Genomic DNA, 23,860 nt, shown 5'->3' with positions numbered 1-23,860 from the left:
GTCAAATGTCATACGCAAACCAGCTTTGGGCAAGTTTTGAGATTTGCTCAGGTGTTTTATAATTTTTTTTCCCCTTCTTGCAGTTATGTCTTTCGTTTGTGACAAACCACAAGCACAAAACATACCAAAGAAGTCTAGTTACAGAAATGTAAAACCAAAAAAAAATTCACTGGCATTGACCTTATTGAAGCAATGAGCTGAAATATTTTCCAAGCTGGATCAAACTGTTGGCACTGCTTGATAAAGACATTTCGGTCTTTATTGTTCCACTCTTGAAATTCATTTTTGATGAGGCTGAACTGTGATTATTGGTCAGGAACCCAAAAAAATAAATTTATTTAACTCCCTGTGGAGCTTCTTTTTTGACCACATGGACAAAACAAAGTTACATGCTGATAACATGAGTAAAGTATCTTGACTCTGATGTGGATCTTTTTTATCTTTCTTATTCTATGATGAGGTTGCAAGACGTTTGTCTACCTTGTCTCAGGTTTAAAAACTCACGTGGACTGAAAATATGCAGTGGTGTGAAACCTATACCTGCACCCTGTGGCAAACTAATATTTTTATTAGCTGTTTATGGTGTTGCATGATATCCTGACAAGCCAACATTGAAAAAGACAGCCCATCAGAGCACACTGGCAGTGCGTTCCTCAGCGGCAGCAGCATGGGAAGACAAGTAAAAGCAGTGTGTGTGTGTGCGTGTTTTGTTTCTTTTTTATGTGAAGACAGGAGGTGGATAACAACACTTTCTCTGCCCAATTCCCATTAAATGCACTTATATCACATTTAAGAAAGACATTCCAAAGCCCTTTATCCACAGTGTTATTGATTGACCTGCTCCCAGGCTGCCAAGTCCACACCTTGTCTTGACATGTCTGCTCTCCTCTCTTTATCCCTCCCTGTTTTTGTGTCTGCGTGCATGTTCAGCTTTGTCCAGTCACTTGGAACGGCACCAGTCAGATTCCCCGATTCCTTCCAAAAGGCCCTCTTCACGGTCGGAGACCTCGGAGAGCCCGCTGTCCTCCAAGCGTCCCAGGACAGCTGAGAAGGGCGCCGCAGAGCAGGTGAGTTACAAACCACAGGATTTTGTTCACACTGATGCCCTCAGATGTTCATAAAACTCTACTTTTTCCAAACTCTTTGAATTACGGGTTTCTCGCTAAAGGTTATCTTATCCTCAATTATCAAGCCCTCATTATAAGTATAAAATTCACATCAATTAAAAAAAAGTAAAAATCTACTCATAATTTTCAGTTAGTTCGTTAGTTATCTCACTGACCTTTTTTTTTTCTTTACTATGCAGAAGTTGTTTTTTTTTTTTTCCAAATCTACTCAGAATTATTTCAGCCTTTCTACTGCAGTTGCACTGCTAATTGTGTATAAGGTGGAAAATCAATATAGTATTTGACAGATGAGAGCACTTTGAAGTGGGTGCCAAGACTCAGTGGTGCTCAGTATTACACACTTGTCTGTGATCAGAGGGATCTGCCTGCTTGAGGGATGGGGGCCCCACTCCTCTCCCTGATCTACAGCTTCTCTTCACGCAGGCCCACTCTGCTCATCGCTCCCCTTCCACCTGATTAACCCTTTGTGGTTCGGTTTTTTCCTCCCCTCTCCTTCTCCATTCTTGCCTCTACCTTCACCCAGATGTACCAGTGCCCCTACTGCAAGTTCACCAACACGGACCTGAATCGCCTCAGAATGCACGTGATGACGCAGCACTCTGTCCAGCCCATGTTACGCTGCCCATTATGCCAGGACATGCTCAACAACAAGATCCACCTACAGTTCCACCTCACACACCTCCACAGTGTGGCGCCTGACTGTGTCGATAAGCTTATTGCCACAGTAAGTCCCGCTTGTACTGTGTATACTTTGCCTGTGATTGGACACACGGTGGTTGGAGAAGTTGTTGATAAGGTTAAAGTGTCCATTTTCATTTTGTATATTTTCCAGTCAGCCTTGCTTTTTATTTTTTTCCTTTACTAATCTGCATATTTCACTTTTTTGTTTGTTTGTTTGAGAGGTATATATTAGCTTGGCATGGCAGATATTTTTTATTCTGGTCATTTAGTGCCATAGCGATAGAATACATAAGCATGAGAGTCAATGTATTCAGCTGAGGAGAATAGATGGATGAACAAATAGCCTTGCCACCTGTGCAATCTATATTGTATATATAACACTTATCCATGTTTTGATTTAGATTTCTCTATCCATAGAGCCATGTCTTATATGTTATTATCTCAACACTCATTTATATTTTGTGCTGGAGGCAAGAAGACCACAGCTAGTCTCTGTGGCGCTGTGTATTCCCAGTATATTGCTACTTACACACATTATGGCCAGTCAAACTGCAGGCAGTAGGTCAGGTCAAGGACCAGTATAAGGATTCAGCAATGCCAAGAAGATGAGTAACTCGCTCTTAATGAATCCCTCACCCTGGAGTGGTTGCTTGGCTGTGAGAACAATTGTCATTCCTCTCATTACTGCTCTAAATTGCCAGCATTCATTCTTTTATAAAACACAAAGAATGCTGTTAATTGTGAAATGGCTGCAGGCAATTGCGGTGGCTTGTTGGAAATAATTAGACCTTTCAAGATGCATATTTTTCTTGTCTTCTTCATTGTCTTGATGCACCCATCATCTGAGTCTTTTCAAGCTGTCTCCTAATCACATCCATTTGAGGAAGGGAACACATAATCTGTTTTTGTATTTTTTTTAATGTTTTCAAGATGAGCAGGTCTTTTAGCTCCCTGTTCGTTTATCACCTCACTGACATAATTGCTATGTCAATGATCACCTGTGTGTTAGTCAAAACAAAGCCTTTTACTATGAATGTTAAGATAATTATGACACAGATTTAAAAAAAATGTAACGAACACTTACTAAATCATGTGATTTCACTAAAAGCAGTAGAGATTATTTGCAATCAATAGGAATCGAAATTAATATAAAAACTACTCCTATAGTAAGTAATATTTAAAATTTGTAGTATTTGAAGCTTAAATCATGTAATTTGGACTCTCAGGTTTGATTTATATCCACTGCAGTGCACTGGTGCACCCTTTTCTACCTAGAGAGACAACTTTGCTTGCTTCCTTTAATGCTCATCAAGGGGAAATAAAATTTTATTTTCCCTGTTTTCTTGTAAATCACTGAGCAAATCTTTGTCCTCTTCTATCCTGTAAAGCTAAATAGCTTGCTGGACAATCAGCGAATAAAACATTGCTGTGTCTGCTGCCTAACCATCTTCATCCCCCGTCTAGAAAGTAAATGGCAAGCGCATTAGTATAGTAGACAGCAATATTTATTTCTTTTATAGAGGTAGTAATGTACTGAACCACTACAAGAGGAGATAGAACAGAGGTAATATAACACACATTAATCCAGCACCTTTTTATAACTGGTGAATGCAGATGGAAAGGTACTTTATCCTTTTCACATGTCTACGGAGAGGAGCCTAATTAATTCTGAAATAGGTGACTTTTATTTCTTGCCAAGCATGCATAATGATGCGTTCACTCTCCCACCCTTCATCCCTTCGTCCACCTTTTGTCTTTTCACTCCCCCCTTTCTTTCCACCTCATGTCTCTCATGCTTCTGTCTCGTATACAGTACATACACAGTATGTATAGTCGACTATATACTGTACATAATATACACACCCTCCTCCTGTCCTCCCTCTCTCATTCTATGTCTCATTTTCTGTCTGTGCAAGATAGGGGTAATGAAAATAATTGTGCTTCATTAATTCGGAGTCTGGCTGGATGATAGCCATTTTGAACTATGTTTGCCAATTAGGCGGTCCAAATTAAAAGTGACCTTGGGATACTCTGCTCTTCCCTCTAATCGCCTAATGAAGCAGTTGTCTAGAAACAGTACACTTTGTAATGTAAATCATTGATTTTTTTTGTTTTGTGAGTTTTCATGCTGGTTGGATTAATTTTCTACTTCTCATTTTTAGAAGATAGAGATGTAAAGAAAAGAGAGATAAATAACTGGATATCTCTTGATCAGACAGATAGTATAGTATTGGATTCTGTTATATAAAGTGTCAGTTGTTCCATTTAACCTTGAAACCCCTGTTGCCTCAGTGTGATTGTGCTCTATGTGAAAGTGGCCTGTAGGCTATATGACATGCTACAGTACTTTCAGCTGTGTTCTCAGTCCCTGTGCATATTAGAGGGGTAATTAGAAAGCATATGGTAAGCGTGGTAGATTAACCAAAGCATCAAGCAGACAGATCTGACACTGCACTCTCTTACTTTTCATTTATTTTTGAAACTGAAACATGAGATTTTATAATTTGTGATCACTATGAATTGCTCATGTCTATGTACTGTGTGCACATTAACCTCAATACTTACAGTTTTTGATTTGAAGTAGAGTCAAAGTGACTAGACCGAGGGCACACAGCATGCGATCCTTAAGATATTTTCCCCATTTTTTTACAGTATGTTTGACATCTTTGTTATTTTTTAATGGGCTACCAATACATCACATAAATGTGTGAAAGGTAAACTCAAGCTGATCGGTCTGTAAAATCAATTGAAGTAAGTTGAGGAAGACAAAGCCCCATCATCTAGTCACTCACTTTTAGCCAATGATTATGGACTTTTGACAAGCAATTTCAATAAATTGTTAGTTTTTAAGCCTATTATAGGGATAAATGGGAGGCAGGTTGGGGGAGAGCAACATAAATAAACAGAGGCTGCCATCATTCATCTATGATTGACTGTAACCCTTTGAGAGCAAGGAGAACTTAGGTGCCTGTCTGTACTTTTTGAATCAATGCCATTCTTGAAATCTTCACTAAATAGATCCCCCCCCCCCCCCCCCCAAAATTAAATTCTTACACCTTTATAAGGAATTTCATTGTTTTCTTGTGATTTTACTAATACATTAAGAAGCACACAGTCTAATTTAGCAATTCTTAAATTAAGTCATTTAACATTTACAATTGTACTACTGTGTTACTTACTATATTATTGATCGGTCTCACTCCTTTCAGTCATTATTTTGTGTATTCTCCTATTTGCGTCAGTTCTTTTGATTTAAATTAAAATATACATTGACACTGTGCAAGATTATTGATGTTTAATTCCTTTGTGCTTATTTTTTCCCAGGTGACAGCAACTGAAGTACTACCAGCAAGCATGTTCATACCTGTACCGAGTCCAGACAGAGAGTCACAGAGCACCACCCATCCTATAGCCAACTCTAACTCTGAAGATACAAAGAAGCCAGCTGGTCAGTATCTTAGAAATGTAGGGATAACTTTACAGTAGATCACTTTTGTCACCAAGTAGTTGAATTTAGTAGTTTCATTCATATGTTCTATAAGGAGCATATTGGGTAATCACGATTCACCGTAAAATTTTAACAAAACTGTATCACTTTATAACTTTGTGTGCACATACTGGTGCAGTATTAAATCAGTAGTTATTGTGCCCTAGGCTTAGAATAAAGAATCTTTATTGAGGTGTTTTAGAGCTTAGAAAAGAAATGTGTTTATTTGAAAGAAAATGCATTTCTTGTGCTTTGGCCTTTATTCACAACAAGACTGTATGAATAAAGGCTGTACTTAGTCATTGCTTGCTCATTTGCATTAGTGGTTTAATTCATCTCAGTGAATGTAGGAACCTGATGGACTGCTGTCTTCTTTTGACTTCTTTATTCGCAGATGCATCAGACGCTGATACAGAGAAAGGGGTGTCTCTCCCAACAGAAACAGCTGAAGCTCGCAAGTCACCTCTGGAAGATCAACAGTCAGAGAGGGATGATGCCACAGGATTCCTGTGCTGGAAGAAAGGCTGTAATCAAGTGTTCAAGTCATCTAACTCCCTCCAAATGCACTTCAATGAAGTTCACAACAAAAGGCCCCAGTTGCCTGTTTCTGATCGCCACGTCTACAAGTATCGATGTAACCAGTGCAGCCTGGCCTTCAAGACCGTGGAGAAATTACAACTCCATTCACAGTACCACGTGATCAGGGCAGCCACCATGTGCTGCCTTTGCCAACGAAGCTTCAGAACACTACAGGCCTTGAAGAAGCATTTAGAAACCAGCCACCTGGAGCTGAGTGAAGCTGATATCCAGCAGCTATATGGAGGATTATTGATGAATGGTGACATTATGGTAATGGCTGATCCATCTCTTGGTGAGGAGCATGGAAGTCTGGGAGAAGATGACAAAGAGGGAGATGAAAGTGATCCAGAGGAAAAACAAAGCCCAACAGGCAGTGACTCTGGTTCACTGCAGGAAGATTCTGGATCTGAACCTAAACGTGCTTTGCCATTCAGAAAGGGCCCCAATTTTACAATGGAGAAGTTCTTGGATCCATCTCGTCCTTTCAAGTGCACTGTATGCAAGGAGTCTTTTACACAGAAGAACATTCTGCTGGTTCACTACAACTCTGTCTCCCATCTGCACAAGGTGAAGAGGGCTCTTCAGGAGTCCACTACTGGTCAACCTGAGCCTACCAGCAGCCCTGACAACAAGCCATTCAAGTGCAGCACTTGTAATGTGGCATATAGCCAGAGTTCTACACTGGAAATCCACATGCGCTCTGTTCTACATCAGACCAAAGCCAGAGCAGCCAAACTTGAAGCAGCAGGAGGAATCACTAGCTCTACGAGTGCTAGTGGTTTAAGTGGTGGAGGGTCCAGCATAAGCACTTCAACATCTAGTCCAAGCCCAGCCAGCAACTCAACTACTAGCTCTACTAACCACAGTTCTTCTGGGTCTCAGACAGCTCAGAATATTCTTGGAGGAAACCACATGAATCAGACTCATAGCATTGAAGGGCTGGGAAATTCTTCAGTGAGCTGCCATTCTTCACCATCTGAGAATCATGAAGTAAAAAAGTCAAAATTTAGTGAAATTCTCTCTGCTAGGGGGCAACAACAGCAGCTTCAGCAACAACAGCAACTGGCTCAGGCTCAAGCCCAAGCTCAAGCCCAGCTTCAGCAGGAGCTGCAGCAGCAGGCTGCTCTTTTACAATCACAGCTATTCAATCCAGCACTTCTGCAGCACTTCCCAATGACAACTGATGCACTTCTCCCCCTGCAACAGCAGCAGTTGCTGTTTCCTTTCTACATTCCTGGAGCAGAATTTCAGCTGAACCCAGAGATCAACATCAGCAACTCAGCACTTGGCCTAGCAGGATCCTCCACCTCCTCACTCTTGGAAGATCTGAAAAACTCAGCTCAGCAGGCCCAGCAGAGTTGCTTGCAGCAGCAGTTGATGCACCACCACCTTCAGCAGCAACATCAGCAGCAGCAGCAACAACAGCAGCAGCAACAACAGCAGCAGTCTCACTCACAGGTTCAGGGTCAGATGGCATTGCTGCAACAAAGTGCATCTCTCCTCCAGCAGGTTGAAAAAAAGCAGAAACCCTCCTCCTCTCATAATGAGAAAGAAAGAGAAATGCAAAGAGAGAAGGATACAAGTGAAAAAAATGAGGACTATGTACACAAAGATTCTACAGACGCTAAGGCAAAAGAAAAGAAGGACATTCAGCATATTTCAATAAACATAAACCATGATACTGGTTTGCCTCCACCAAGGATTGCTTCAGATGCTCGAGGAAACGCAACCAAAGCCCTGCTGGAAAACTTTGGGTTTGAGTTAGTAATTCAGTACAATGAAAATAAACAGAAAGCTCAGAAAAAGACAGCTGGACCTGCTGGATCAAGTGGTCCAGGTGGAATAACAAGAGTGGTGGACCCCATTGAGGGATTAGAGAAACTGGAATGTGAAGCCTGTGGCAAGCTGTTTTCAAACATACTGATTCTAAAGAGTCACCAGGAGCATATCCACCAGGCCTTCTTTCCATTTCGATCCCTTGAGAGATTTGCCAAGGAATACAGAGAGCATTATGATAAACTCTATCCATTGAGACCTCCTACACCAGAGGCTGCTCCGGCTCCTCCACCTCCGCCTCCTCCACCTCCACCTCCTCCTCCACCCCAAAGAGCTCCCACACCAAATATTCCTGTCTCTGCTGCCTCACTCACACCTCCAACTGTACCTCCTCCCCAGCCACCAGTTCCAATGACACAAATACCCATGCCAATGGATTTGCCCCTCTTCTCACCACTTATGATGCAGCCTATGTCGCTCCAGTCCTTGCCCACTCAGCTGCCTCCCCAGTTACCATCTGTTGAGCCAAGCTTGGCATCAGACCTGGCCCAGCTTTATCAACAACAACTTACACCAGCCATGCTACAGCAGCAGCAAAACAAAAGACCACGGACTCGCATCACAGATGACCAGCTTAGGGTCCTGCGACAGTACTTTGATATCAACAATTCACCAAATGAGGAGCAGATCAAAGAGATGGCTGACAAGTCAGGGCTGCCACAGAAAGTCATAAAGCACTGGTTCAGAAACACCCTTTTTAAAGAACGGCAGCGCAATAAAGACTCACCATACAATTTCAATAACCCACCAACAACCACTCTAGAGGACACCAAAATTGACTCCAAACCTCCTTCCCCTGAACCTCAGAGACATGAATTCTATGGAAGTAAGAGATCATCCAGGACCAGGTTTACTGACTACCAGCTAAGAGTTCTGCAGGATTTCTTCGATGCCAATGCTTATCCTAAAGATGATGAGTTTGAACAGCTCTCCAACCTCTTGAGCCTCCCGACCCGTGTCATTGTTGTGTGGTTTCAAAATGCTCGCCAGAAGGCAAGGAAGAATTATGAAAATCAGGGTGATGGAGGAAAAGATGGTGAAAGACGAGAACTGTCAAACGACCGATATATTCGCACATCAAATCTGAACTACCAGTGCAAGAAATGTAGTCTGGTTTTCCAGCGTATCTTTGATCTAATAAAACACCAAAAGAAGCTGTGTTACAAAGATGAAGATGAGGATGGACAGTATGACAGCCAAAATGAGGATTCACTGGATCTTTCCCATGAATGTTATACTCCCTCTGGGTCTTCCTGTCACACCCCAATGCCCTCCTCTTCAAGTCTCTGCCCACTTCCACCCTCGACTTCAGCATTCTCTCACCTCCCATCCACTGAGAAAGAGGAGGCATCACCAGCAACCACCTCAAACCTCTATGATGAGAAGCCCAAGCAGTTACCTGAAACTTCTGCTGATCTACGAGAAAACCAAACCTCTATTAAGCAGGAAATTGTGCACCAACCTCAGTCTGAGGCACAACATCATCGACCCCAGAGAGACGAGAAAATTCAAAATGTTTCTAAATCCATCAAGCACTCATCTCCTTCCTTCTCTCAGCAACAACAGCAGTGTGGTCCCTCAGCTTCTCAGACAAGCCAGGCCTCATCGCAAAGCTCTCACATGAGCCTCAACCCACACCTGACCTCTGCCACACAACTGGCACAACAAATGATCCCATATCAGTGTGAGCAGTGCAAGATTGGCTTCCCCTCCTTTGAGCACTGGCAGGAACACCAGCAATTACACTTCCTTTCTGTGCAGAATCAATTCATCCACCCTCAATTCCTTGACCGTCCAATTGACATGCCATTCATGCTATTTGATCCCAGCAATCCTCTCTTGGCAAGCCAGCTACTCTCTGGGGCAATGCCACAGATTCCCAGCAGCTCTGCCACTTCTCCGTCCACCCCAACCTCCACCATGAACTCCCTGAAGAGGAAGTTAGAGGAGAAAGCTAGCACTAGCCCAGGAGAGAACGACAGCACAAACAGTGGAGAAGAACCACAGAGAGACAAGAGGCTTAGAACCACCATCACACCTGAGCAGCTAGAGATCCTCTACCAGAAGTATTTATTAGATTCAAATCCTACACGTAAAATGCTTGACCACATTGCTCACGAGGTGGGATTAAAGAAGAGAGTGGTGCAAGTTTGGTTTCAGAATACGAGAGCTAGAGAGAGGAAAGGCCAGTTTAGGGCAGTAGGGCCAGCTCAAGCTCATCGTAGGTGCCCTTTTTGTCGAGCTCTTTTTAAAGCTAAAACTGCCCTTGAGGCACACATTCGCTCACGTCACTGGCATGAAGCCAAACGTGCTGGATATAATTTAACACTCACTGGTATGCTACCTGACCAGGAGAGCGTACAAATAAAAATGGATGCTCTAGAGACATCAGCTTACTCCCAACTAGCCCCCACTACAAACAGTGATGGACAAAGCTCCTCCATGTCACCAGTGAACAAAGGTATGGATCTTTCTCCCAGGGGTCTACTGAGCCCTTCATCCATCAAAGTTGAAGGAATGGAAGATTTTGAGACTGCAACTATGTCCTCTGTGAACCTTAGCTTTGATCAGAGCAAACTTGATAATGACGACTGTTCCTCTGTGAATACAGCCATCACAGACACAACCACAGGTGATGAGGCTAATGCTGATAATGACAGTGCTGATGCTAAGCACAGCCAAAATAGTGGTGATTACCTGTCTAAATCTGGAGGCACAGCCCCCATCCTTGAAAATGACGACCAGATGTCCTCAGGGCTAGTAAGCCCTGCAACAAGCTATTATGCTAAGGACTATGAAAATGAAAATATGATTGACCACAGTGAGACGTCCAGCCTGGCTGACCCCTGCTCACCAAGTCCTGGTGCCTCAGGTAGTAGGAGCATTGACAGTGGAGATCGACCTGGCCAAAAGCGCTTCCGAACCCAGATGACTAACCTCCAGCTGAAAGTGTTGAAATCTTGTTTTAATGACTACAGGACTCCCACTATGCTGGAATGTGAGGTACTTGGCAATGACATTGGACTTCCAAAGAGAGTGGTTCAGGTGTGGTTTCAAAATGCCCGTGCCAAGGAGAAAAAGGCAAAGCTCAACATGGCCAAGCACTTCGGAATAAATCAGACATCTTACGAGGGGCCGAAGACTGAATGCACTTTGTGTGGTGTCAAGTACAGTGCTCGCCTCTCTGTTCGTGACCACATTTTCTCCCAACAACACATCTCTAAGGTAAAGGACACCATTGGCAGCCAGATTGATAAGGAAAAAGAATACTTCGACCCAGCCACTGTCCGCCAACTTATGGCCCAGCAAGAGATGGACCGCATTAAGAAGGCCAATGAAGTTTTAGGACTCGCACAGCAGCAGGCCATGCAGCAGCAGGGGATGTTTGATAATCCTGCAATGCAGGCTCTGAATCTTCAGTCAGCCTATCCAAATCTGCAAGGCATCCCACCTGTCCTTTTGCCAGGGGTTGGCAGCCCCTCTCTTTCCAGCTTTAACTCATCTAATTCAGGTACGTCATCATTTGGCAGTCATTCACTGATATACAGCAGAAAGTATAGAGTGCAAAGTTGCAGATGGGTTTTACAACTGAACTAATTAAAACATATATCAGCCATTATTAAATAAAATGCAATCATATGTCGTTCAAACTATGAGACCTAGTAATAATGGTACAGCACGAGGACACAATATTTCCACTCTTCTATAAATTAATTTCTCTTCCATTCAATCAGTCTGTCACATGTACTCATTTACACAAGCACACATGCTGTAATGTGGAATATCTTGTAGTGGCCTTTTGTCATTGCTGACATGTATGATTAAATACACAATCAGCCTTAACTGCCAACATTTAATTGTTAAATTCACAAATTCCACAAGAGAGTGAAGAAATGATGATTGCATTAGTTTATTATCATTTCCATAATGATTTTTTTTACCTCCTTTGTGTTTATATTATCTAAAGCCTTATTTTTGTTACAGTAGATTGTTAATGATGATTGCACATCCATCAAAGAAGTACACCTATTAAATCTTACTTTTTTGTCTGTGTTTGAAACGTTTCCAGCTTTAACTCCTCCAAAACCTTCAAACCTCCTGAACATGCCTGGTGCCAGTGTTCCCTCACCTAGTCTCCCCACATCTGGATTGCCCAACAAGCCTCCCTCCTCATCGTCTCTTGCTGCATCCAGCCCAGCCCAGACAAGCACCTCTGCTTCGCACTCAAGCCCCACTTCCACATCCAACTCCACTCCCTCAACCACCCAGTCCAGCTCGCGGCCTGAACCCCCCAAAGAACGTGATGCTGAGAGGGTAAGAGAGAAGGAGAAGACCAAGGAAAAGACAGAGAAGCCTTCGACCCCATCGTCAACTGGAAGCACCCCTGCCCCCTCCACTTCTGCTGCCAGCGCCAAGAAGGAGAAACCAGACACAGCTGTTCCAGCCACCTCTATGCCCACACCTGGCATGGAGTATGTGGTAGACCCTGCCCAGCTTCAGGCCCTGCAGGCTGCTTTGGCATCAGACCCCACAGCTCTCCTCACGAACCAGTTTCTGCCCTATTTCATGCCTGGCTTCTCCCCATATTACACCCCACAGATCCCCGGGGCTCTCCAGGGGGGCTACCTGCAGCCAATGTATGGGATGGAGAGTCTCTTCCCTTATAACCCAGCATTGTCACAAGCACTGATGGGCCTGTCTCCAGGGTCCCTACTGCAGCATTACCAGCAATATCAGCAGAGCTTGCAGGAGGCACTACAGCAGCAGCAGCGGCAGCTTCAGCAGATCCAGCAACCCAAGGCGAGCCAAACTCCAGTTCCCCCTCAAACCTTGGGGGATCGCAAAGATTCTGCCAAAGATCCAGTGAAAACAGAGGAGCAAAAGGGCAACCCCCATAGTGAACCCCCAACCTCCTCCTCTTCCTCATCTTCCTCCTCCTCTCATAATAAAGTACCCTCTGAGCAGAGTGAGAGGGATGGCAAAGCTGTGGAACCCCATGTAGACCAGTACATCGTCCCCAAGGTGCAGTATAAACTGGCATGCCGCAAGTGTCAAGCTGTTTTCACCAAGGAAGAAGCGGCTATTACCCACCTTAAATCTAACTGTTTTTTTGGTCAGTCTGTGGCAAACCTGCAAGAGATGTTGCTGCGTGTCCCCGGTGGCGTAGGTGTAGGGGCTGGAAGTCTCTATGATTGCCTGGCTTGTGACACTACGTTGGATGGGGAAAAAGCACTCAGTCAACACCTGGAATCGGCATTGCACAAACACAGAACAATCAAGCGATCAGTCAGAAATGCCAAAGAGCACGCTACTAGTTTATTACCTCACTCTTCAGCCTGCTTCCCCAATCCTAACACCGCATCTACCTCGCAGTCTGCCACTCATCCCATCAGCAGCCCACCTCCCCCGCCAACAACATCAGCCACCATGCCATCCTCTGCTGTCTCCTCTTCCTTGTGCTCCTCCTCCACTACCCCACTCAGCACCACAGCTGCCGGCAAACCCTGGCCCCAGGCCCCTTTCTCCAGAGCTTTAGCTGTGAAGCCCAATGCTAGTCCCTCCTCTTCTTCCTCCTCTTTTCCTCCAGTGTCCTCACCTTCAACGGTTACCTCAAGTTCATTGAGCACCTCAGGAGTTCAGACCTCGATACCAACAGACGTCTTTACCGACGAGTCTGACTCTGACAGCAGTCAGAAGTCAGCAGACAGGCTGGGCAGGACGGCAGAGGAGCCGCAGCAGCCTGGCTTTGTCAAAGACAGTAATAGTTGTAGTAGTAATCTTGCTAGTGTAGGAACAGACTCCATCAGATTGTAAAAGAGCTTTCAGTGATGGACAATATTTAAAAAACACTAAAAAAAAAAAGACAAAAAAAATCACAAATGGGAAAAAAACATAAAAAGCAGCAATGTTAAAAATACATTAAAAGTATACAAACCAATTTCAGAAAAAGATGTGTAAAGACTAACTGCAATTCCAAAGCTTGTAACCAAAAATTTAAATGTTAGTGGATTGTTTTCCCATATCAACATGCTGGTTTTCATTTTCTATTTTATTTTTTTGTTTGTTTATGTTTTGTTGTTTATTTTTTGTTTTTGTTTTACTCAACTGAAATACAAGCATACTAATATGTGAGAACAGAAAGATCGCTGCAGTTATGTTTTGGATAATGGTAGAGGAATGCTGTACTGTATGGCAATGGACTGCCTCAAAGTTGACAAATGGCCCAAGAACCCTTTTGAAGAAATGCAAGTCAACAAGCTGTCCCTTTGTTTTGTAATAATTTCTACTTAATAGCACAGTCACAAAAAGCCAGTATGTACTGTATGGGAGAATAGTCTATCAGTTTTCTTGCTATTTAAGCATTCAGATACCAATGGCTTGCAAAAGTAAAAGAATAATGTAATGTCTATTTTATTCTCAGGTCAACAGCTCACAGATACTTTTCTGTTACAGAAATCCATGTTTTACACTTTTTGTTTCCAACAGGAGATGAGCATTACTTTTTCTTCTGAGCTTGATTTACCAATAGAAAGTTTTAAGTTGAATGAAATTTTAACAAGGCATTGTTTCTGGGCATTCAAAAAGGGTAAATGATTTGCTGATTTTAACATTAGAATTCTTTTTAAAGTGGGAAAATCACAATTATAATATACCCAAACAAGGAGAGCATTGCAGACATACTAATGGGCGATAAAGAGTTTTGATTAAAAAAAAAAATCAACCTTCTGTATTTATGATAGATATGAGCATTTTTGGTGTTAAGTAGATTGTTGCATTGGAAATGAATTTAAACAGTATGGTAGGTTGAAAAAAACTTTGTGTACATTTAGCTTTTGTATTGTCCAATTTTATGACACTTCATTTGATGTTGTCTTGGTCATTCCAATAGTCTAGATTATGGACAGGTAATTTATCTAAACTTTATTTCTGTCTTATTCTCAACTTCTTGGGAAACATTCACCCAAATGCCCCTCCTGACAAGGCAGGATCCTCTTTTAGAATTATTTAAATTTTATGGTTTGGTTGGCATTACGCCAACCAAAATGAAAACGATCCTGGGTGAAATATTGAAAGTTTTATTTTATTTAATTTTTGTGTTACCTTTGTGCACTTATCACTGTCTGACTCCTATTTCTCACTCTTCTTGTTCCTCTTCGCACTTATTTTTCTCTGCTCTCCTGTGTTTGTAGATATGTATACTACAAAGCAGGTCTTTTGTTCTTCATGTAGTGTGGCTACAGTCTTTCTTTTCATTTTGACATTTTTGTTGTCATAAATGAAAATGAAAAAAGAATACTAATAATAATTCTCACGCTTTAAGACAAAAAGAAAATCCAAAGACTAAACACTTTCACCATTGGTGCATAAAGATGAGAAAAGAGGCTTCTTTATACTTGAGAATTTGTTGCTGTTTTTAGAGGAAAGAAAACAAAGTTTTAAAAGATAAAGGAGTACGCATCAGAGTTGCCGTTTCTGCTTCTTTGCAAGCAAACAGGTGGCTTTTTTACGTAAATACCAAAAACCAAAAAGGGCCCTTGTCCTTGCATTGTGGAGTAGCACCGTTACAGAGCCATTGCAGTTTGTAAGATAGAGGTTATTAATCTTTGTTTGACTTTTGTCACATTCAAATGTCCATTTTTTTTAAGAAAATGTATAAGGTCTGGTCTTCAAGGACATACGTTTTGCTGCTAATGTAGAATTTTGAAAAAAGAAAAAAAAGAGTACCTAGATGCATGCTCATTTTGCTTTTGGCTAAGCTTTAACTAAAACAAACAATAAACCAATTTCTTGCCTCTGCAACACCTTTTTTTTCTTGTTGCAAAAACGGAACTTTGAAGACTGTGAATATATGTTCCAAAGGACATTTTGCCGATTTTCTTTTTGAACAGACCAATGTTTAAAGCCAATGATCTATAACGTTTGTAAAGAACAGTGCATTCCAAATATCACAATGGATTTTTCTTAAGCAAGGACTGATCCTATTTAATTTGATTGCTTTTAATTGTCACAATCTATGTTTTTTCCTCATTTTTAAAGTGACTGTAAACTGTTGTGTAAATTTTTGCATCATTGGTTGCTGAACAAAGTGACCTCCGTATGTCATTTTGTGCTGGCATGGAACATTGCTGAAAATCCCTCCATCCAGTCAAGGTTGTTGCTCACTTGTTAAGCAAGTAATAGTGGTTACCAAAAAATGTATATAATACATCTGGTACTGATGCGTCTCATAGGTTTAGTAACGTTATGCCAGTCAACCTACAACTAGTCTCAGAGGGAAATAATGGCTGTTTTGCTGTGGTGGTGTTGTTGCCCCCTTTCCTGGGAGGTCTACCAGTGACTTGTCGCATGTGTCTGCAGGGTGCCACTTCCACACATAGATCACAGGTTTTTAAAGGGACATCTTCATTCCAAAGCATTATTTCTGGAAAAAGTAGGAGGTTTTTTGAAGATGTCCCTTGTTTTTAAATAGTTAGGATGCTTTCATGTCCAAAGAAGTCACCTACTTCATTTTGTTGCAATGAAAATGGATGTGCATAGGTACCCCCTTCTTCCCACTGATGATCTGATGAACTAAAATTTTATTTTTTGAACCAAAACCAATACATATTTAAATTTGTGAAGAACTACTTCTTGGCCACTATTGTATAGCCAATATATTCGCCCTATTGATTACAAGGCACAATCTCAGAAGTGTTTAAAAGTGCTACGTCTTGCAGAGAAATGTGATTTGGTGTTAATACCATAGCATGCTGTTGAAAGTCAGTAGATCTGGTCTGCAAGCTTGCTACTTCTCAAGTCCAGTTCCGTGAAATACTGTTCATATTCTTATGCTTAAAAATTCTTAAGTTGTACAGTTTTTCTCAAATATGTTTGCTTTATTTTAATTTTCAGACAATGTTGGACCCGTATTGTTATTTTCTTATAAGTATTTGTATTTTATTTTAGTTTCTGTATATTACTTTTTATCATAAATTAACACTAGCTTTAATTTGAATTGCTGAAATTAAGAAACAAAAACTATGACCTGGCCACTTTATGGTGTGATAATATTCTTTATATTCATTGTCTCAATGATACAGTTTGCTCTCTTATTTCCAAAGTGTAATCTTTTGAGCTCTTTTTGTGGGAGATGGAGTTGAGGTCTCCACATCAGATACAGCCAGCATGGACTGTGTATGGGTTTGTATGTTTGTGTGTGTGTGTGTGTGTGTGTGTGTGTGTGAGTGTTTCATCAGAGCCAGCATCAATTCAATTTTTTTCTCGTTTGCCTTTTATTTTTGTTATATGTTACACACCAAAACAACCTGAACCACAAAGCTGGATTATGAATATCTGAAATTTAGAAAAATCAAATTTAAAAGATAATGACCAGAAATGAGAATGACGATACCGAAGCACTGAGCAGTTTTTACTTTGATTGAATATATGAATGTGGCCAAAGCTTTATGCAGTTGAAACAAAAAGAAAAAAAAAAATTGTGCCCCAGATAAGTGTATATTTTATTGTGGCACAAAACGCTATTGTGGATACATGGATCCACTGACTTACATTGGGATACTTGATTTAATGGACAATTACAAGTGAGAGATAAAGACAAGGTTTTGCTGTAGAGGTCATCTTTTGCCCACTGTGAAAACGAACGTGTACCTGTATACAGATATAGATATATTTAAAACAAGACATCAACTTTTTTTGTTTTGTATTTTTTTTTTGTTTGTTTGTTTGTTTTTGAGATGAAGAAGGAATGAAAAGAAATTTTAAAAAAAGGACTCTGGGAAGCTTTGGAGATCTTGTTAGGAGGACACAAGAGGCTGTGGGCACACCAAAACTGGGCATGGGAGCCGAAGGCAGGCTCAAAACAGCTTTAAAAACCACCTCCTTATTTGATTACTGACAACTCTGTAATGGGAATGGACTCTGGAACCAATGGACATGTGTGACACACAGAGGAAAGTCCTTAGATGAAACTGAACTTAAGTGGCTCCAGCTGCCTCTTTCTCCTTTCTGTCTGTCCTTTCTTTCTCCAGCTCTGCCTCTGCTTCTGCGCTTTGATGGACATTTTCAAAATTTCAGGACAGGATGGACAGAGATGCTTGCTTCATTTCTTCCAGTTCATGTTGCTACCCGTTTCATTTCCTTGTGCTTGTCTCTGGTTGACAAGTAAAGCTCTCCAGTCAAATGGCGGCTCACCCCTCTCTCTGTTGGTTACATAATCTAAATAGAGAAATTAATAACATAGAGAGGGGCAGGGTTCTCGAAGCTGTCATTCTTAAGGAGGCAGTTACACTAAAAAAGCGTATTAACCAAAATTAACAACCAAACTAACAACCAAACAACCATTTGCTCCAACTTCAAAGATGAACTGTTACTTGGAGCTCTCTGTTCCTTTTGTGACTTCTGGTGCCACAATGTTTTTTTATGCGTTTAGTTTTTCTTTTTGTTTCCTTGAATTACTCCTCCTTTGAGCCTCATAAGCATGGCTCTGTGGCTCCAGGCAGCCCATCTGAGGGTAGAAAAAAACAGCCTTGCAATGTACAAAAAAGAGCAAGTTAAACCAAAAATGTTGTTCTTGATGTCTTTTCTATACTGTAGTCTTGTTAGCTTTTTTGTTACTGTAATTATATGAAGATTTCCAAACTGTACCAAATTACATGGAAACTAACATACATACAACCACATGGAACTTCAGACTTTTAAAGAAACTTTTGTCACAAAACCTTGTTGTCCTAGTTAAGTTGATTGTAGATGGTAATTGAATATACTCCTTTGAAAATATTTCATCAAGTATGTTTCTTGCTCATTGTGATACATTAAAAAAGTATGAGCATAACTGCACGGGTTTGGACTCATCTTTGACAGTTGTGGGATTTGAACACTTGTCAGTGGATTTACTATTAGGCAGATATCAGAGATTTGAAGAAATACAGTGATGTTAAAAAAACAAAATATCCCTCCCCGTTTCCTAAAAAAGAAAAAAAAACTGGATGATTAAAAGGAGTTTTTTTTTTTTTGTTAAACATCTGACGGTATACATTAGATACTTTCACAGGTTTCATGGGACATATTCCTAAAATTAGTTCCTTTTGTTTCTTTATTAAGGACATAATTTGTTGTTTTGATAATTCCATAATTGCTTGTGCATTTTCCTTACTGTCTGTAATTGAACCCATGATTATGTTGCAGTATTTGTAGCAACAAAAGGGTAAAATGCAGCAAAAAACGATGTACGTTATGTCATAATTCTATTTCTTATGTGACATATTGGCACTGTGGATTGTATCATTTCAAACTTATACTGCTACTAATATCAAAGTGTCATAAGAAAAAAGTATACAACACTTAGTGACTGGCAGGCGTGGTGGTCCCAAAGGACAAAGCACAAACATTAAAGGAAATATGCTACAAATACTGAAACACAAACAAGGAAAGCACAACCATTATGGGAAGATTTAGAAATGTAACAAATATCAAAACACATACAAACAGGGAAAAAGCAAAAATGCTACTAAACAAACAAAAACAGGTCACCAGGGGAGCTATGGGCTTGACCTGACCTATTGGTGATGAAGTAACAACCATGAATATGCCCGATGTGCGCTCAAAAGCATCTAGGCCTTTCATAAATACAGAGCACACCAAATGTGAACTTGCACTTAATAAAGTTGTGTTCTTGTTGACACCACCAGAAAAACTAGACTTTGGTGATTACATTTTTAATACAGCTGCACCTTACTATACTATACAGCATTATTTTAACTTAAAAGCCCTATACACAGGTACCCCAACTCAGACTGACAGTGGCATTCAGTCTAAACTGAATTAAAATTAATTAATTTATATTTTTATTTACATTATTGACTGGACAATGAAAATAATCTAAATTCATTCATTTTAATTCAAATGTGGCAATATGTTTGCCTAAAAGGACTGCAAAAGCCACCACACAGAGGAAACATTAAGCCTTAATTATACTCCCTTGCGGATGTGCACACAGATAGCTGCAAACATGGATGCATAATTATTCTATTACTTTCTAGCCTACCTGGAGGACTCTACACTCTGAAGATGTATGTGCACATCTTCCCAGGTAGCACAGTCACACAGACACACATTTTGGATTGTGATAGATGTATGCAGAGGGCTTCACGTGGACCTTTGCCTACATGGAAGCAGGTCTGGGTGACAACATGACAGCGGTTCGTACTGATGGTAGACATTTAATTTACAGAACGGTGCGGCAGCTACCCAATGATTGCCCTTCATGTGACTTTTTTTTTTTTTGACTTGCTTTCTTTATTTTGTGTGTATCAAGGTGAGATCATGCTTTCATCCTTATTTGTCTGTTTTTCATTGTTGGACTAACATTGAAATTATGACTTGTGCACCTTGATAAATAGGCCAAAGTAGTGAAATTCAGATTTATCAGTTAACATTTACTAGTCTTACTACATTGTTAGCTAGTAAAAAGAAAGCAAAGTATGTCTAATTTTATTTGTCATATACTGTTACTGAACTTGACCCAATTGTGGGTTCTGAAAGTAAATGACCAAGTTACAGGCAGCTAGCAGAGCCTGTTTCATGGTTAATTGTGTGTATTTTGGTTTTTGAATTGGTAAGCTAATAATAAGCAAAGTGCAAACACTAGGTTTACTACCCCCCGGAAACATTCCTGCCAGAGTCTACTATTTTTTGCTCGTTTCTGTGTTTGATTGTGCTTCCGATATTTGCAGCATTTTTATTTAAACACTGTCTGTTTTGTGAAACTGGTTAAGATGTCTTCTTAGTTTGCTTGTGTTTGTCTATTTGTTTGTACTTTGTCTGTATTTACCGGCCTCCTTTCATAGTCAACGTGACTGTCTATTAGATTATCACAGCTGTAACTGTCCAAATTTTTACTCCACCAAGGAACGTGGCGGAATTATGTGACGATCAGCGTACGTTTGTCTGTCTTTCTGCAACATTACTCAAAAACAGAAGAACGTATTTGGATTAAATTTTCAGGGAAGGTCAGAAATTATACAAAGACCACCTGATTAGATTTTGGCAGTGGTGCGGCTTTTAGTGTGGATTCAGGTTTTGTTAAAGAATTCTGTATTATTGCGCGATAACAGCATAGCATCACGGTAACTATGACAACAAGTGAACGCTACGTCAGCTGCCTGCTGATGATCATGTGATTGCAATCCTACTAAAAATCCACCGCTGCGGACTTATCGGGACTTATCTGTCAGAAATCATACAACGACTGAGCAGCCTTGGCAGAGTACTGCGCTCTCTGAGTGCTTTTCTTGTTCCTTCTTTGATCTCCTTGTTTTTGACCTGCATGTTTTTGGACTTCACCTTTGCCAACCTCTGCATGCTTGCTGACTTCTCCCCTCACCTCACCCTTCACCTTTTCTTACTTGCATTGCCTTCAATAAAAGTTCAACTGTTTGAACTTTTAATTGGTGTCTAAATTTTACACTTCATTCCTGTGCTTTTATGAGCCATGACAGCAAATACCTTGAGCCCAGTGAGAGTACTGCTGGATGTTATGTATTAGCATATGAGGTGTGACTACTTGAACTGACATTAGCCTAGGTGGCTAACTTTCCCCACATTTTAGGTTGTTATCGGACAAATTCAGTGTTATGTTGGTATTAGAGAGTCAGAATCCCATTCTACCAAATGCTGTACTGATGTTCACTGATGAAAAACAATACTAAACACACAGTCAGCAATGTGTAGTTCAGGGGGCCTGGGATTTTGGGTCATTCCCAAAGAAAACAGAACCGGCCCTGCTCTGCCTGTTGAGCAAAATTAAATTCTTGGCAGACATTGATATTCAGAATGATGGGCAATAATCAGCAACACTTGTGAGCCTCATCTTATTGATGCCGTCACAGCCAGTAAGATGTTGCTGATTGTACCTTTGTTAAAAGTCTTGTTTAAACTTTAGTGGCTTTACACTATTTTAATGAATACGTGTAGTGATTTTGTCGGATCCCTTTTGCTAGCCCTCAGCCCATGCATTATATTTAGCCCGGTGGTAGAGGTTGTTAGTCTAATTAGTACATTATCAAGGTGCACAACAACCGTGAACTTCTTCTTATTTAGAGGTGGCTGTGTTTAACTAATGCAATCATGGGGCACTGACAATCAAGCTTAAAAAATATACCCTAAATGAGAAGCACTGTAAGGAGTAAGAATTGAAAAAGGAAAAAAAAATGCTTTACAAACGGTATTAAATGTGCATCCAAATACTGATCTCAAAATAACCACACTTTTTTGAGTTTTGCTTCATTTAAAGGCATCATTTATCACAGTAAACCATTATTTCATGCTTTGGCATACCTACTCTTGTCAGTGGTTGCGTTCTGCTAAAAACTATCATATTTGAGAGAAAACACTCAAAAACCAATATAATAAAATCTCAAAGATATGTGTTCTTTCTAAAAACTAAACGCCCAAAAGTTTCATTCAGATTAACAGAAAAAAACTTTTGTTTCTGGTTTCCAAAAGGAAATAAATAATAGTATTCTGCTATCATCTTTGAACTGTTGCATTGCAACATTTTATCATATTTTATACATAAACATGTCCTGAAACTTAAAAACCTTGCCGCTCTGCAAGGACAATGTGAAAATGCCTAAAATCATAGAGACATTGAAGCGCTGAAGAGAGTTTAAAGATGAGGGCGTCCTGTGGCAAGCAACAGGCAAGATTCATTGGCCATGTTGAGCCAATTAACACGCAAGGGCACATCCCGAATGAATTAAAAACACCCTAATCCGATCAGTGTGAAAAGCAAGGCCATTTCCTTCACAGGCCTGGACCAGATGGCACTCACACTCAGAGGCTGCATTGAAACAGGCCAGGCCCAGTCACATAGTGTGAAATTGGGTTAGCGCCTGAGTCTAACGTAGGCCCTGGGCAATGTGAGCTCCGTAACCCATTCTCCCTTGGCCTAAAGGTACAGGGGCCACCTTGCCAATCTTTGGCCCCATATTTAATTATTGTTCTCAATGCACCTCACTAACTCAGTCATTTCAGTCAGAGGAGCAGCTGACAGCTTCCTAGAATCATTTGTCTCTTTAGACCAGTCACCCTTTTAAATATCCCAAATAGCCCCTGACATACCACAGAATGTTCTCTTTCATAGTACAGAAGACAAGTACAACTCCACTGGATAGAATATCACAGACTCTAATTGTATACTGTGACCCGAGTTGGGTGGTGTTGTTACCATGCTGAGGTCTAAGCTCTTGCTTTGTTGGAATAATGGCTTGTTGGGGTTTCCAAAGCTCTTCAGTATCAGCTTTCAGACTTTGCAGGGAATAAATGGTACAAATGTTGGGTGATTCTCGTCAAAATTACTTTAAAGGCTGTGGTTGTGCTATGTCAACTTGGGCCATGTCTTAAATAAAAAACATGGCTCTCCAAGGTTGGTATTTCCACTTGACACAACAAAGGCAGAAAATTAGAAGCAGAGGCTGTAAGCACACCGCCACACATCTCAGCGTCCAAATCCAAACTGCTTTGGTCATAGCATCCTGCCTTCATCTTAGCCAAGGGACTGGAGTTACTCCTGCCAACGTGTCCTGTTCCACAATTTTCAAAAACACCCAAAAATGTAAATCCATTGAAACTACCCTAAACACTATATCGACATCTTACAGTATGAAGAATTTGATGAGAACTGCAAAAAGTAAAAGTAAAAACTAGTACTGTTGGAGGCTTGAAGAAAATTGTCAGTGTAAAATTGTGTGTAAACTTTTTTGAACAGCACTGAAGTAGCAAATTGAAGTGTGTCAACTGCAGATACTGTGGACATACTGGATACATTTATGACTAAGCCAATGAAAAACCAAGCTAAGCTGACCTGCTTTGCACATGAGCAGCTTGCACTGCCACTGTCAAGGGTTAACCCCTGACAGGCAGTCTGGTAAAATAACATAGTCGACTGTGAAGAACAGGAATTTCACTGGCAAATCTGAAAGCCACATAGTCCACACACACCTACAGCGCTTCCCCATTTTCCACCCCCTCTTTGCCTCGCTACATTGTCTTCTCCCACTATCAATGTCAAAGGCAAATTGCACTACAGCCTTGAGGACAGGTCAAACTAATTCAATATAATCTGTCACATAAAATGATGGGTGAGTGAGGA

General features: G+C 40.8%; 1 protein-coding gene across 8 annotated transcripts in view; it reads left to right on the top strand.

Moving 5' to 3' along the window:
• zfhx3b (zinc finger homeobox 3b) overlaps positions 1 to 18,541 on the top strand; it is a 289,722-nt gene extending 271,181 nt beyond the window's left edge. For all 8 annotated transcript variants that reach the window (XM_055011433.1, XM_055011438.1, XM_055011436.1 and 5 more), the window contains 5 exons: positions 931 to 1,067; positions 1,651 to 1,851; positions 5,133 to 5,256; positions 5,690 to 11,221; positions 11,780 to 18,541. In XM_055011433.1, the coding sequence (XP_054867408.1) occupies positions 931 to 1,067; positions 1,651 to 1,851; positions 5,133 to 5,256; positions 5,690 to 11,221; positions 11,780 to 13,524 (7,739 nt within the window). In that variant the 3' untranslated portion in view covers positions 13,525 to 18,541. The remainder of the gene's footprint in view (positions 1 to 930; positions 1,068 to 1,650; positions 1,852 to 5,132; positions 5,257 to 5,689; positions 11,222 to 11,779) is intronic.
• The last annotated feature ends 5,319 nt before the right edge of the window (positions 18,542 to 23,860 follow it).

Source organism: Amphiprion ocellaris, chromosome 1 (assembly GCF_022539595.1).
Source record: "Amphiprion ocellaris isolate individual 3 ecotype Okinawa chromosome 1, ASM2253959v1, whole genome shotgun sequence".
In the NCBI taxonomy this organism is placed as follows: Eukaryota; Metazoa; Chordata; class Actinopteri; family Pomacentridae; genus Amphiprion; species Amphiprion ocellaris.
The sequence above is the reverse complement of the archived record's forward strand: the minus strand, read 5'-3'. Positions and strand labels throughout refer to the sequence as shown.